The 14,191-nt window shown below is 43.3% G+C and overlaps 1 protein-coding gene across 1 annotated transcript; it reads left to right on the top strand.

Moving 5' to 3' along the window:
• Positions 1-1,064: 1,064 nt before the first annotated feature.
• Positions 1,065-8,768, top strand: TRIM68 (tripartite motif containing 68). Its single transcript, XM_047072520.1, has 6 exons — positions 1,065-1,541; positions 3,204-3,299; positions 4,164-4,424; positions 5,419-5,441; positions 6,016-6,116; positions 6,319-8,768. Exons 1-6 carry the CDS (start codon positions 1,116-1,118, stop codon positions 6,867-6,869), a joined length of 1,458 nt encoding a protein of 485 aa, XP_046928476.1. The 5' UTR covers positions 1,065-1,115; the 3' UTR covers positions 6,870-8,768.
• Positions 8,769-14,191: the final 5,423 nt, after the last annotated feature.

The following is a 14,191-nucleotide window of genomic DNA, read 5'->3' as shown; positions in this document are numbered from 1 at the left end:
CCTGGAGCATAGTGGAAGTGCTTAAGGAGTGTTTGCTGTTTTTATTACTGTATGATATGCTCTCAATTACCTGACAAATTATAAAAGCATTTTGTGTCTAGGAGCTATTTCCTATACTTACCTGGTTTATCCATTCAACAAATGTTTATTCAACAATAATGGCATGGCAGGCACTGTTTAGGCGCTGAGGATACAGCTGTGACTAAGACCAACATGGCTCTTCCCTTTACAGATTCTAGCCAGGAACACACAAACTTGGGAAGTGAACAAACAAATAATTGCCTACTGAGCCAAGAGCCTGCCATTGCCCATTCAAGTTCCATATTCATATCTGGCCCTGGCAAAAATCTCAGGTTTCTTGCTGGGGTAATGCCTTCATCAGTGTGGATTTGACTGTCATCAGATGACCTGTGTTTTTATCTTGCAATGGGTGTTATTTCATCTTTGCTTCTAAACATATCACTGAAGGCTGAGGAAAGTGTTTTGTCATCTTAGTGAATATTAGTGCTGGAGAGATGGGCAGAGCTTTAGAGGGTGTGGAGAAAATATTGCTGGTTCCCTTATACTTTACACTTAAATATGCAACACAAGAAAACAAACTAAGCATATAGGCAATGGGCATCTAGTATTATTACCTTTTCTGCACCTTGAAGTATATATACCTAGGGGTATTTCTGGCCTTATTTTGGATACTGAAACATCACATTTTTGGGGACCTTTACCAAGCTCAAGAGAAACAAAGCTGGTTTGGAGAATGTGATTGAAGTAGAATGGGAATGGTCTGGTGAACAAACTCAGAGGAGGGTTGACCAAATGAATGAAAACAGAAAACTCCCAATATCCACTCACTTAGGCACCCCAGCTGTCTCTACCATGGTATGAATAATATGACTCAGTCAGAACTTCAGTTGGGAAGGCCAACACTTATTAAATAGGGTCAGTAAAGGATCCAAAGGTGAAAGTTAGCTTTTTTCAATCACTATCCTTTTTGCTGATCCCTTTGCTCTTCAACAGAAGAACATTTTTATCCTGTTATTTTTTTTTTCTTTCCTTCTCAGCCTTGACTACCTCTGCCTGGCTTTATTCATGTTCTGAGGAGGGAGTGAGAAGGAGCCATGGATCCTGCGGCATTGGTGGAAGCCATCGTGGAAGAAGTGGCCTGTCCCATCTGCATGACCTTTCTGAGGGAGCCTGTGAGCATCGACTGTGGTCACAGCTTCTGCCACGGCTGTCTCTCTGGACTCTGGGAGGTTCCAGGAGAATCCCAGAACTGGGGTTACACCTGTCCCCTCTGCCGGGCTCCTGTCCAGCCAAGGAACCTGCGGCCTAATTGGCAGCTGGCCAATGTTGTAGAAAAAGTTCGTCTGCTAGGGCTGCATCCAGGAATGGGGCTGAAGGGTGATGTGTGTGAGCTTCACAGGGAACAGCTAAAGATGTTCTGCAAGGTGGATGGCCTGATCATGTGTGAGGCCTGCAGCCAGTCCCCTGAGCATGAGGACCACAGTGTTGTGCCTATGGAGGATGCCACCTGGGAGTATAAGGTGGGAGATGGAGGCCAGCCACCCCAGTCTCTCCCCTGCCCCACTCTTGGCTGTCTCTAGATCAAGGACTTGACCAGGAGCCCCAGAGACTAAGTGAGAGCTGATTCCCTTGACTCCTCACACCCACTGATCCTGGGGACCAGATACAGTGAGCCACACCTCTCCTTGCATTTCCTTTCCTCCTGCTTCCACACCCTATCCCTGAGCCTAGCATGGCTTAATGCCTAGCCCAAACATGCTTTCCTTACTGAGAATTTGAAGGAGACCAGTTTGGTTTGGCTGAGGTTCTGAGAGCCTTGAATGAGTTTGGGCATGAAGCTGTCAAGGCCACACCCAGCAAAATCTGCAAACTCCTCTTAGCAATGCCACAAATAATCATTTGGCAATAGTCACCTCAACTCTGTCCTTTATCTACAAAACTGAGGCTTAGAAATTTGAGATCATGATAAATGATTTTAGAGCTGGAAGGGACCATGGCTGAGTCATTTAGGATTAAGTGAGATTATCTAATATTACATTATAAGGCATGTCTGACTTTAGGTTAAATAAGTTAAAGGAAGATCAAAGGCTGGGACTTCGGTCTTCTTGCTCTTCATCCAGTGTTCTTTCTCCTTTCCCTACTCTTTTTATTTTTTTTTGGGGGGGTCATCTCTGTTACACCTGCTGCTCCTTTTCTATAGCTCCCCCCATCAGTTTCCAGCTTTTTGCTCTTTTTCCAGATGCCCATGCTGACATATCTTTATCAGATTCATTATCCCAGTGATTCTGTGATCCACTGATCTCGTACTGGTCTTCTCTTTCTTGAAGTTTAGTTTAGAATGTAAGAGTGTAAAACAAATCTCCCGAATTAGGTGTTTTTCTATGAAAAAATGATTTCTAAAAAATTAGAAGCACTTCCTAATTCATTTTATTTTGAGTTTTAAAATAAGGAGGCAGTGAAATATTGGCATAGCAGTTAGAGAGCGGAGTTAAATCCCAGCCCACCTATTTACTAGCTGAATGACCTTGGGGAGTTCAGTCACTGAGCCTCAGTTTTCTTATCTACAAAATAGGGATAATACTCAAGGGTTGTGAGCACTAAATATAGGTTTAGTGCTGAAGCCACATGTGGCACCTGGCAAATCTTTAATAAAATGGTTAATATTATGATCAGAACACTTTATGCTTTCCAGCAGTAATCTCTTATGGTAATATTCTAGGATAGAGCTTCTTACTTTTAATATGTATGTGAACAATTCAGGTTCTGATTCAGTAGGTCAGGGGTGAGGCCAGGATTCTACATTTCTAGCAGCAACCTGGTAATGTGAATGCTGCTAACCCACATGGACATTACTCCGAATAACAAGGTTTTAAGAGGCTATAGGATAACAAGGCAGATAAGGATAAAAATAGGCATGGATAGGAACATCCAAGGTTGGAAATGGACCTTTTCTTCTATTTTACAGAAACTTAGAAACTGTGGGAGCTGAAATGGTCAGAGTCCTGCCTCCAATGTCGTCCGGGCAGGAATCACTGTCCCCCACGCCAACCCCAGGCACTCCCTTTACCTCCAGCATTCATTCTGCCTGCCTGGGGGACACTTGTTTTCCTGCCAATGCTAGGAAGCCTCATTGACAACCTGGGCTGCCTGAAGTGTCCTCATGAGGTTTTTCTTTCTTTCAGTGGAAACTCCACGAGGCTTTGGAGCATCTGAAAAAAGAGCAAGATGAGGCCTGGAAGCTGGAAGTTGGTGAGAGGAAGCGAACTGCCAGCTGGAAGGCAGGTTGCCACCTGGGGAGGGGAGACTGTGTGGTCCCTGTGTTTTCCTGGAGCTGGCCTGCGGTAGCCTCCTCATCTGTATGAGGCCAGATGCAGCATTCAAGTCAGAGACCCTGGGGTCCTCCAACCAGCATTCTCTACCAAGTGTGTGGCCTCAGGCAGGCTATGTACCCTCTCAGTTTCAGTTTCTTGATAGCGATAAAGGGATGACCTCTGGGTTTGTGTCCTCACATGTGAGAAATGAAAATTACATAATTCAGGTATGCATAAATTCACACTGGTAAGATTTATATAATGCTTAGTAATACATTGTTTCTGTTTCACTTTCCCCAGTGAGAGCATATTTACTAAAAGTTAAGTTACTAGAATATTGGATAATCATCCCTGTAATAAGTTTGAGAACCATTAACTACCAAACCGTCAGAACTTTTGATCCACAGGAGGTAACACTGAACCAACCTAAAAGAGCATATTGAATTGATATAAAATCCATAAGGATCAACACTAACAGTGTAAAGTCACACTGCCTTAGAGACCTAAGTGTAATCCTCCTGGTCATTATTCTGAAGGTAGAATATATTATTCTGAAAATAGAAAAGAGTCTAGAGCATAGAGTACCAAGATAATATCCTGGGCCCCACTAGGGTCAAGAAGAGTAGTAATAGGGACCCAGAAGCATGTACTGTTGCTCTGGGAACGGAGAGGTAGGAAAATCAGTATCCTTCATCTTGGTTTCTGCAGGGCCTGATACACAGTTGGTACCAGCACATGCCAGAGTATGTGTGTATGCATGTGCCAGTTCCCTCAGTCCCGGATGGCCCTTACAAGAAGTAGCAGTACTGATTTCTGGTCCTGGCTCTATAGATCCAGGTAGAAACCCGAAAGCAGAGTATCATGTGGGAGTTTGAGAAATATCGGCGATTATTAAAGAAAAAACAGCCACCAGGTCGGCAACTGGAGGTAGAAGCAGCCGCAGCCCTCACCAGCCTAGAGCAAGAAGAGGGGGAGACCGTGCAAAAACTGGAGCAGAATCGTAATGAGCTCATCCAGCAGAGTCGGGTGCTGTGGGGGATGATTGCAGAGCTGGAAGAGAGGTCTCAGAGGCCTGTCCGCTGGATGCTGCAGGTAAGTGGTGGGTTTTCTTGGGAACTTTGAATGAGAGCCGAAGGTGGCATGGGACTCCAGGAGAGAATTAGCTAGTCTTCACCAGAGCCTGTCAGTCATTGATCCCATATACCTTCTCCCCTCGGCTAATGCCTGGCATGACCTTTTGTCACATTGCAGGTAGGGCAGCGCTCAGGCAGCTCTGGCTTCATACCAGTCCTTCCCCTCTGGCCTGAGAGTCAAGGTGGAGCCTGAAGTCAACCAGTCCAGCCTTGCTCTCCACCTCCCTTTCCCTTAGAGAAACCCCCTCCCAGGGCTCGATGTTATCTGGTCCCTCCAAGGAATAGCACATACTCTGGGAATGCAAGCTGGTGCAGCCACTCTGGAAAACAGTCTGGAGGTTTCTCAAAAAAATTAAAAATAGAACTACCCTACGACCCAGCAATATCCCACCCAGGATACAGGTGGGCTGTTTCGAAGGGACACATGCACCCCCATGTTTATAGCAGCACTATCAACAATAGCCAAAGTATGGAAAGAGCCCGAATGTCCATTGATGGATGAATGGATAAAGAAGTTGTGGTATATATATACAGTGGAGTATTACTTGGCAATCCAAAAGAATGAGATCTTGCCATTTGCAACTACGTGAATGGAACTGGAAGGTATTATGCTAAGTGAAATTAGTCAGAGAACGACAAAAATCATATGACTTCACTCATATGAGGACTTGAAGAGACAAAACAGATGAACATAAGGGAAGGGAAATAAAAATAAAAACATGGAGGGGGACAAAACAGAAGAGACTCATAAATATGGAGAACAAATTGAGGGTTACTGGAGGGGTTGTGGGACGGGGGTGGGCTAAATGGGTAAGGGGCACTAGGGAATCGACTCCTGAAATCACTGTTTTACTATATGCTAACTAATTTGGATGTAGATTTTAAAAAATAAAATTAAAAAAAAAAGGGGGAATAGCACATACTCATGTGCTGCATTTTTTTTCTCCTTCTAGGGTATTCAGGAAGTCTTAAACAGGTATGTTCACATCCTTGGAGCTCCAAGGCAGCCCTGTGAAGAATAGTGGGGCCCGACCAGAGGCAGAAGTAGGGAAGAAATGTAGACCCCATACCTACAGAAGAGTGGCTGCTGGTCCATAATCATCTTTCCTTACATTTGCTAAAGAAGCTTTGTTCATCAGCTTTCTTCCTTCTTTGTAGTCAGTCAAATTCATTTCCAGTAGTTCCAATAAGAATTTCAGGTAAAGTTATAAAATATGTAGTCTTAAGTAGGTTGCCCAAGAAGGGAAAAAAGATGTCTCCATTGGTGCTCCAGCCTGGGTATTGGCCTTCCTCCTTTGTGGCACGCTGCTGCCTCTCCCAGCACCCATTACACATCTGACCCTCCCCCAGCACAAAATGTGTTTGTTCTCTCTGTACCACAATCCATTCAGGCTCAGGCAAATAATCATCACATCTCTGCTTTGCCTGTTGTTGCTGTGGAGGGGCATCCCACTGACTGTCCCTGGCCAAGCCCATCTTTCCTGTAGTAAGGGAAGGCCCAGATGGTCCCAACGGTCTTCTGACCTCAAGGGTCACCACTTCTCTGCCAGGAGCAAGTCTTGGAGCCTACAGCGACCAGAACCAGTCTCCCTCGAGCTAAAGACAGATTGCCGTGTGCCGGGGCTAAGAGAGATTTTGAAGACATACGCAGGTAATGAATACCAGGAAAGGTTATGATGGGCAGTGGGAGGGACCCCTCCTAGAGAAAGAAAATGGTTCAGTGCCCTCTGGATGCCCCAGCTAGCCTCAGTCCCACCCATCTTTGAGAAACCCATGGCTGTGTTCATCAAAGAGACCACACCCGTGCCTTGTGCCATGTGTCAGTGTCACCAACCAGGATCTTTTTCCCCTAGCCGATGTGCGCCTGGATCCAGACACTGCTTACTCCCGTCTCATTGTGTCTGAGGACAGAAAATGCGTGCACTATGGAGATACCAAGCAGAAACTGCCCGACAATCCTGAGAGATTCTACCGCTACAATATCGTCCTGGGCAGCCAGTGCATCTCCTCAGGCCGGCACTACTGGGAGGTGGAAGTGGGAGACAGGTCAGAATGGGGCCTGGGAGTGTGCAAGGAAAATGTAGACCGGAAGGAGGTGGTCTATTTATCCCCCCACTATGGATTCTGGGTGATAAGGCTGCGGAAGGGAAATGAGTACCGAGCAGGCACTGATGAATACCCCCTCCTGTCCTTGCTGGTCCCTCCCCGCCGGGTGGGGATCTTCCTGGATTATGAGGCCCATGATATCTCTTTCTATAATGTGACTGACAATGGCTCCCACATTTTCACTTTCCCCCACTATCCCTTCCCTGGGCGTCTCCTGCCCTACTTTAGTCCTTGCTATAGCATTGGAGCTAACAACACGGCTCCTCTGACTATCTGCTCCCTGGATGAGGAGGACTGACTGAGCCACCATCCTAGCCAGAGGCCTTGGAGTTTTGCCTGGCTCACAGGGGTCTTGGTGAACCTGGCCTCTGACACAGATGCCCTTGAACTAAGCTGAGCCTAGGATCCAGGGAGTCCTTTGCCTGGCTCAGTGGTCTGTTGCTACTTGGCCAAAGTCACTCATCTGAAAAAGTTGAGGCTCAGTGAAATGAGCATGACACCCCCGTGAGGGAAGTATGACAGGGCTGAGGGTGAGGATCAGAGCAGTTGTAAGATAACCTGTTGGTGTTAAGATTCAGGACTTTGTCCTGTCTGTAGCTCATGCTCTTCTTCCCTGGTCCTCATTGGTGCCATAATTAAGTCAGTGAGGGTTATGAAGTAGATCCAGCCTTCAGGAAACCTTTTGTGTGGGGTTTACCAAAAAGCCAAAAGATAATTGTCCGTATCCAGAGCCATATCCAGAGCTGGTTGCTGTGCTAATACCAGTAGAGGATGCTTTGCCTGAGGTTTGCTGGTACTGAGCAACCCATGTTTGACCCCAGCTCTCTGACCTCCTAACTAGAGAAATGCATTGCGACACTGCCCAGGCCACGCCTCTCTGAGCACAAGCTGGGAAAATCACTGTATCTCAGACTCTAAGGAGAGGTAGGTCCTGGTCCTGCCCTGTTCTCTGACTCTCAGGATCAGAAAACCTGTGAGCCTTGTTTTTACTTTCACTTTATGGATGGAGAAAGTGAAATGGCCTTAATGCAGCAAGTAACTTCTCACAAAACTGTTGAAAGAAGATTGTAAAGATTATAAAGTATCTCTCACATTCGAATGAAACGAGATTGACAAACTCACTTCCGAGGTCACATGCCTGCATATCATTCATTACATCTGGATCTGAAACATCCCACATGTCTGAAAGATTGTAAGTGTCCTCAATGGGAAAATGGATATAGTAATTGCATACTCTCCTACCTCACAGGATTGTTGTGACGATCTCCAATCCATCCTATACTTTTGTTCCTTTCTCAGGGACAGAGGAAGGCAAGCCACAGATTCCGCCTGTAGTAGCCTTCCTGCCTCACCTTCTTAACAGCCAGCATCTTTACAGCAGTGTGTTTGTTCCTTAGAGCGTCTCCTGACAATCTCAGCCCATTAGACAGAAAGGTGCCCATGCCAGTGCCAGACTCTGGGCCACAGTAATATGTTGTGCATCTATTATGTGTTTGTATTTGGATTATAATGGGGACTGTGACATCAGGGTACAGAATGGAAATAATGAAAAGAAAAATGCAAAACACATACACTAGAAAGAAGGCTAAGCCACAAGCTAGTTGGGCTAAAGTTTGGATCTTTTTCTGTCACCAGTGGAATCTTCATGGCTCTGGTAACTACATAATATTATGCCTTTCTCTTCTCTAAATCTATGACAGAAGGAGAAAAGTAGGAGGTAAGTGTGGGATGAGGCACAAAAAGCCAGCTCTGGAGCCATAAGTTATAATGAAAGGGAATTGAAACTATATGTCTGGGCTGTTGACCTTAGCGTGATGTGTGTGGCAAAAATAGCTCATTATGGGGCTTAGGAATATGATGTGGGAATGCTTGTGCCTGGAAACCAACTGCAAGGCAAATGTGTAGAAACTATTGACCCTGCCTATAGCAAGGGACCATGATGTGTACATCACATGTTGTTGCCATGATGCTGTAGAAGTCAATGTCTGATATAGTTTAAGTTTGAAGGAATTGACTGTTGAGTCAGGATTGGGCAGCAAAGTAGACAGCAGGTCAGGTATAGGCAGAAGTAAAGTAATTCCTGTAATAAAGAGTAGCAGAAATTGTCTTTGTACTTTCATTTTATTGGGTGTTCATGTGCGGAGGAGGTAAAACAGGCTAAAATGGAGAAATAAACTCATATTCTGCCCACCATGCTTCCAAGTCTCTCCTCAAGCATTAGCAGAAGGGGAGAAGTTTCCATTCTCTGCTTGGAGAGGAATGAACTAGTAAGTCACAGACCTGGTCTTGGCAAAGGGTTGAGCAGACCTTGTTAAAGAGACCATGTCTTTGTATAGGAGGAATCCCTGGGGAATTGTTTATAGACTTGAGAAATAGATTTTTAGAAAGTGCTTCCAGTAACATCCATGGATACTTAGCATAAAAGGATAGGAACCAAACCAGTGCTGTTCTTTTACTATGGTTTTATTAGGACAAACCCTGGAAGTCTCTTAGAAAAAGGATTATTAGGAGGTAAATTCATTCAAACCTAGAGTGAATTAAGTAATGGAATGGCTTCATTGGTAACACGCTGTTTTAGGTAGGGTTTTGTTTTTGGTTTTGTTTTTGGTTTTTTTGGTTGCTTGTCAGAAGTACAAGGTTAGATACATTGTTTATTTCATACTGTCTGATTTTTAAGACCAGGCAAGAATATTGAAGTTCTTAAGTGTATGAAACCCTTTCATCTAGGGCTGTTGCTTACTTCCTTTCTAAGAACCCTGTGAAGACCAGAACCTTGTTTGTCTAGTTCACCATTACAGCCCAGTCTTGGCACCATGTGTGGATGTGTGAGTGTGTAAATACTTAAGTGAGGGTACTTTCATTCATATGCCTAGAATCAAAACACAAAAATAAAAATAAGCTCTTCTTATTTCATAGGGGTATGAACAACTAGATGGTACTTAACTATAATTCTGTTAAAAAAAATAATTCAAAAATAGTTACAAAAGGGGTCCAGAGGGAAGAAGCAGGTGGCCACACTGAGTGTAGAGTGCCTGTACCACTCTCCTCCAGCTTTGTGAGATCATTCACTACAAGACAGGGATGAGCTTTGCCCACCCTTATTTTACTAGCAGAGAAACCAAGGAGTGCAATGCCTGAGGCTTGAGGCAAAAGGCTATTAATGGGGAAAATACGTAGGTCCTGCATAGAGACAGGGAAAATCCTTGGACTCCCTACAGGAAATTCAGTCTCCCGTTTTTCAAACAGGAATGTTTGTTTTTGTTTTTTTTTAATTTACATCCAAGTTAGTTAGCATATAGTGCAACAATGATTTCAGGAGTAGATTCCTTAATGCCCCTTACCCATTTAGCCCATGCCCTTCCCACAACCCCTCCAGTAACCCTCTGTTTGTTCTCCATATTTAAGAGTCTCTTATGTTTTGTCCCACTCCATTTTTATATTATTTTTGCTTCCCTTCCCTTATGTTCATCTGTTTTGTATCTTAAAGTCCTCATATGAGTGAAGTCATATGATATTTGTCTTTCTCTGAGTAATTTTGCTTAGAGTAATACCCTCTAGTTCCATCCACGTAGTTGCAAATTGCAGGGTTTCATTCTTTTTGATTGCCGAGTAATACTCCTTTGTGTGTGTGTGTGTGTGTGTGTGTGTGTGTGTGTGTATCACATCTTCACTCATCCATTGATGGATATTTGGGCTCTTTCCATACTTTGGCTATTGTTGATAGTGCTGCTATAAACATTGGGGTGCACCTGCCCCTTCGAAACAGCATACCTGTATCCCTTGGATAAATACCTAGTAGTGCAATTGCTGGGTCATAGGGTAGTTTTATTTTTAATTTTCTCAGGAACCTCCATCCTGTTTTCCAGAGTGGCTGCACCAGTTTGCATTCCCACCAGCAGTGCAAAAGAGATCCTCTTTCTCCACATCCTTGCCAACATTTGTTGTTGACTGAGTTGTTATTGTTAGCCATTCTGAGAGGTGTGAGGTGGTATATCATTGTGATTTTGATTTGTATTTCCCTGATGATGAATGATGTTAAGCATTTTTTCATGTGTCGGTTGGCCATCTGGATGTCTTCTTTGGAGAAGTGTCTATTCATTTCTTTTGCCCATTTCTTCACTGGATTATTTGTTTTTCAGGTGTAGAGTTTTGATAAGTTCTTTATAGATTTTGGATATTAATCCTTTATCTGATATGTCATTTGCAAATATCTTCTCCCATTCCGTCAGTTGCCTTTTAGTTTTGCTGATTGTTTCCTTTGCTGTGCAGAAAGAAGCTTTTTATTTTGAGGAGGTCCCAGTATTTCATTTTTGCTTTTGTTTCCCTTGCCTCTGGTGATGTGTTGAGTAAGAAGTTACTGCGGCCAAGGTCAAAGAGGTTTTTGCCTGCTTTCTCCTCAAGGATTTTGATGGCTTCCTGTCTTACATTTAGGTCTTTCATCCATTTTGAGTTTATTTTTGTGTATGGTGTAAGAAAGTGGTCCAGGTTCATTCTTCTGCATGTCACTGTCCAGTCTTCCCAGCACCACTTGTGGAAGAGACTGTCTTTATTCCATTAGACAGTCTTTCCTGCTTTGTCAAAGATTAGTTGAGCATACATTTGTGGGTCAATTTCTGGATTTTGTATTCTGTTCCATTGATCTGAGTGTCTGTTTTTGTGCCAGTACCATACTGTCTTGATGATTACAGCTTTGTAATACAACTTGAAGTTGAGGATTGTGATGCCTCCTGCTGTGGTGTCATAGACTCTAAGTCTAAAGTTCTCTTTTGGCCAGCAAAAGAGCAGATACAGGATTAAAGTGAGAGATGGCTAATGTCCGGGAAAAGACAAGAGTACTGAATAAGGGTCCTTGCCCCGTATTTATTCAGATCAGAAGGCTTACAAACATGATGGGGGGTGCACAAAGAGACAAAGAAACCGTGAACATTAACTTGGGGATGTGAGGGGGAAAAAGGGGATTTTGAAGATATACAGTGTCTGGGGTTAGGGTCAACACAAAACAAAATCCTGGTGCAGGGCAGATTGGTAGATGGTTGTTAACGGCTGACAGGAGGTGCCCACGAGGTACCGCGCCTGTTTATCTTTGCTAGCCTAGGGGATGAGACAGATAGGGTGAATAACTTCAGGGTTAACAAGACACCTTTTCTTTTGTTAACCATCTCTGCTCTGTGCTGCTTTGCCTGCAGCGCAGTGGTCCATAGTCCTGTTCACCAATTGACCTAACCTGGCCCTATCCTCCTGTGAAAGCAGCTTTCTGCTATAGTACTAAATTTGGGGTGCTTTCACCCTGAATATCTAGTCTTGTTATTCCTATTATTGGGCACCTTTGCATTGTTTCTGTTTCAGGCCTTTGTCTCTCCCTCTCTATTTTGGGGGCTCTGTACCCTCTCTCTATTTTGGGGTGCCTTTGCATCTCCCTATTCCTGGCACCTCTGTGATTCCCTATTCTTGGGGTATCTTTGTACCCCCCTATTCTTGGAGTGCCAATCTGATTTACCCAAACTTGGGTGTGAGCATTTTATAACTTTGTATTTCTTTATGCTTTGTTAAGCCATTGGTGTTAGCCCGGGGGATTCCTAAGCTTATCCCCCACACTTTGGTTTTCTTTCTCAAGATTTCTTTGGCTATTTGGGGTCTTTTCTGGTTCCATACAAATTTTAGAATTGTTTGTTCTAGCTCTGTGAAGAATGCTGGTGTTATTTTGATAGGTATTGTATTGAATATGTAGATTGCTTTGGGTAGTATTGACATTTTAACAATATTTGTTCTTCCTATCCAGGAGCATGGAATATTTTTCCATTTTCTGGTATCTTCTTCAGTTTCTTTCATAAGCTTTCTATAGTTTTCAGTGTCTAGATTTTCCACCTCTTTCATTAGATTTACTCCTAGGTATTTCATGGGTTTTGGTGCAATTATAAATGCGATCGATTCCTTTATTTCTCTTTCTGTGGTTTCATGATTGGTGTATAGGAATGCAACCAATTTCTGTACATTGATTTTATATCCTGCCACTTTGCTGAATTCATGGATCAGTTCTAGCAGTTTTTTGGTGGAGTCTTTTGGGTTTCCCATATAGAGTATCATGTCATCTGTGAAGAGTGAAAGTTTGGCCTCCTCCTGGCCGATTTGGATGCCTTTTATTTCTTTGTGTTGTATGATCGCTGAGGCTAAGACTTCCAATACTATATTGAATAACAGTGGCGAGAGTGGACATCCCTGTCTTGTTCCTGACTTTAGGGGGAAAGTTCTCAGTTTTTCCCATTGAGGATGATACTAGCGTTGGGTGTTTCATATATGGCTTTTATGGTCTCAAGGTATGACCCTTCTATTCCTACTTTCTTGAGGGTTTTTATCAAGAAAGGACGCTGTATTTTGTCAAATGCTTTCTCTGCATGTATTGAGAGGATCCCGTGGTTTTTGTCCTTTCTTTTATTGATGTGATGAATCACATTGATTGTTTTGTGGATATTGAACCAGCCCTGCATCCCAGGTATAAATCCCACTTGGTTGTGGTGAATAATTTTTTTTAATGTATTGTTGGATATGGTTGGCTAATATCTTGTTGAGGATTTTTGCATCCATGTTCATCAGAGAAATTGGTCTATAGTTCTCCTTTTTAGTGGGCTCTTTGTCTGGTTTTGGAATCAAGGTAGTACTGGCTTCATAGAAAGAGTTTGGAAGTTTTTCTTCCATTTCTATTTTTTAGAACAGCTTCAAGAGAATGGGTGTTAACTCTTTCTTAATCGTTTGGTAGAATTCCCCTGGAAAGCCATCTGGCCCTGTACTCTTGGTTTTTGGGAGATTTTTGATTAGTAATTCGATTTTTTTACTGGTTATGGGTCTATTCAAATAGGATTTTTTTTTAAGTTTATTTTGAGAGTAACGGAGACCATGTGAGTGGGGGAGGGGCAAAGAGAGGGGGAGGGGCAAGGGAGAGAGAGAATCCCAAGCAGGCCCCACACTGTCACTGCAGAGCCTGATGTGGAGCTTGAACTCACAAAACCATGAGATCATGACCTGAGCCAAAACCAAGAGTAGGACGCTTAACTGACTGAGCCACCCAGGTGCCCCAAGCAGGATTGATTTTAATCTCTTAATACCCAAACGCTGAGAGTCTGTGTAGGTTCCAGGCACTAGTTAAATGGCATACATTGCTTGGTGTGAGAGGGCTGAGGTTATATCTGATATATCTGGAGAAGCACAAGATTTTCTGTTTTGGGGTAGCCATGGTAGGAACTAGTCCAATTTGAAAGTATGTAATTCAATATCTGAGGGCTAACAGTGGGTCCCAGCTAGTTTCAAGAAATACCAATGTGAATGAAACATAAAGTAGGGCAGACTTCTGTGGGAAATGCTGAGAAGAAATTTCTGTTTTGCGTGCAGGCTAGACTATACCTTTGTCACTTTACATCAGATTCTTTAATACATCTAATATTCTTGTATTTGATGAACATAGTCAATTCTTTGGGTTGCTTATAAGGAAAGAATAGTGTGACATTTTAAAATGGAAATCTTATCAAATGCATTTAACCACTTCATGATCTTGATTTGTTTTTATGTTAAGGATTGTAAGAGGAGTTCCTTTTTCCTACTTTTCGGGAACTCAGTGCATCATTATCA

This window comes from Lynx rufus, unplaced genomic scaffold, assembly GCF_022079265.1.
Source record: "Lynx rufus isolate CCGP_SWC_20201006 ecotype Redwood Valley unplaced genomic scaffold, mLynRuf1.p SCAF_9, whole genome shotgun sequence".
Lineage (NCBI taxonomy): Eukaryota > Metazoa > Chordata > Mammalia > Carnivora > Felidae > Lynx > Lynx rufus.
Note: the sequence above shows the minus strand (reverse complement) of the source record. Positions and strands in the feature narration are given on the sequence as shown.

Excerpts from the sequence above, each read along its gene's own strand:
- TRIM68 (XM_047072520.1), top strand. The coding sequence starts at position 1,116 with ATGGATCCTGCGGCATTGGTGGAAGCCATCGTGGAAGAAGTGGCCTGT. Across the intron at positions 1,542-3,203 it reads ATGCCACCTGGGAGTATAAG|TGGAAACTCCACGAGGCTTT; the intron begins GTGGGAGATGGA and ends TCTTTCTTTCAG. Across the intron at positions 4,425-5,418 it reads CTGTCCGCTGGATGCTGCAG|GGTATTCAGGAAGTCTTAAA; the intron begins GTAAGTGGTGGG and ends TTCTCCTTCTAG.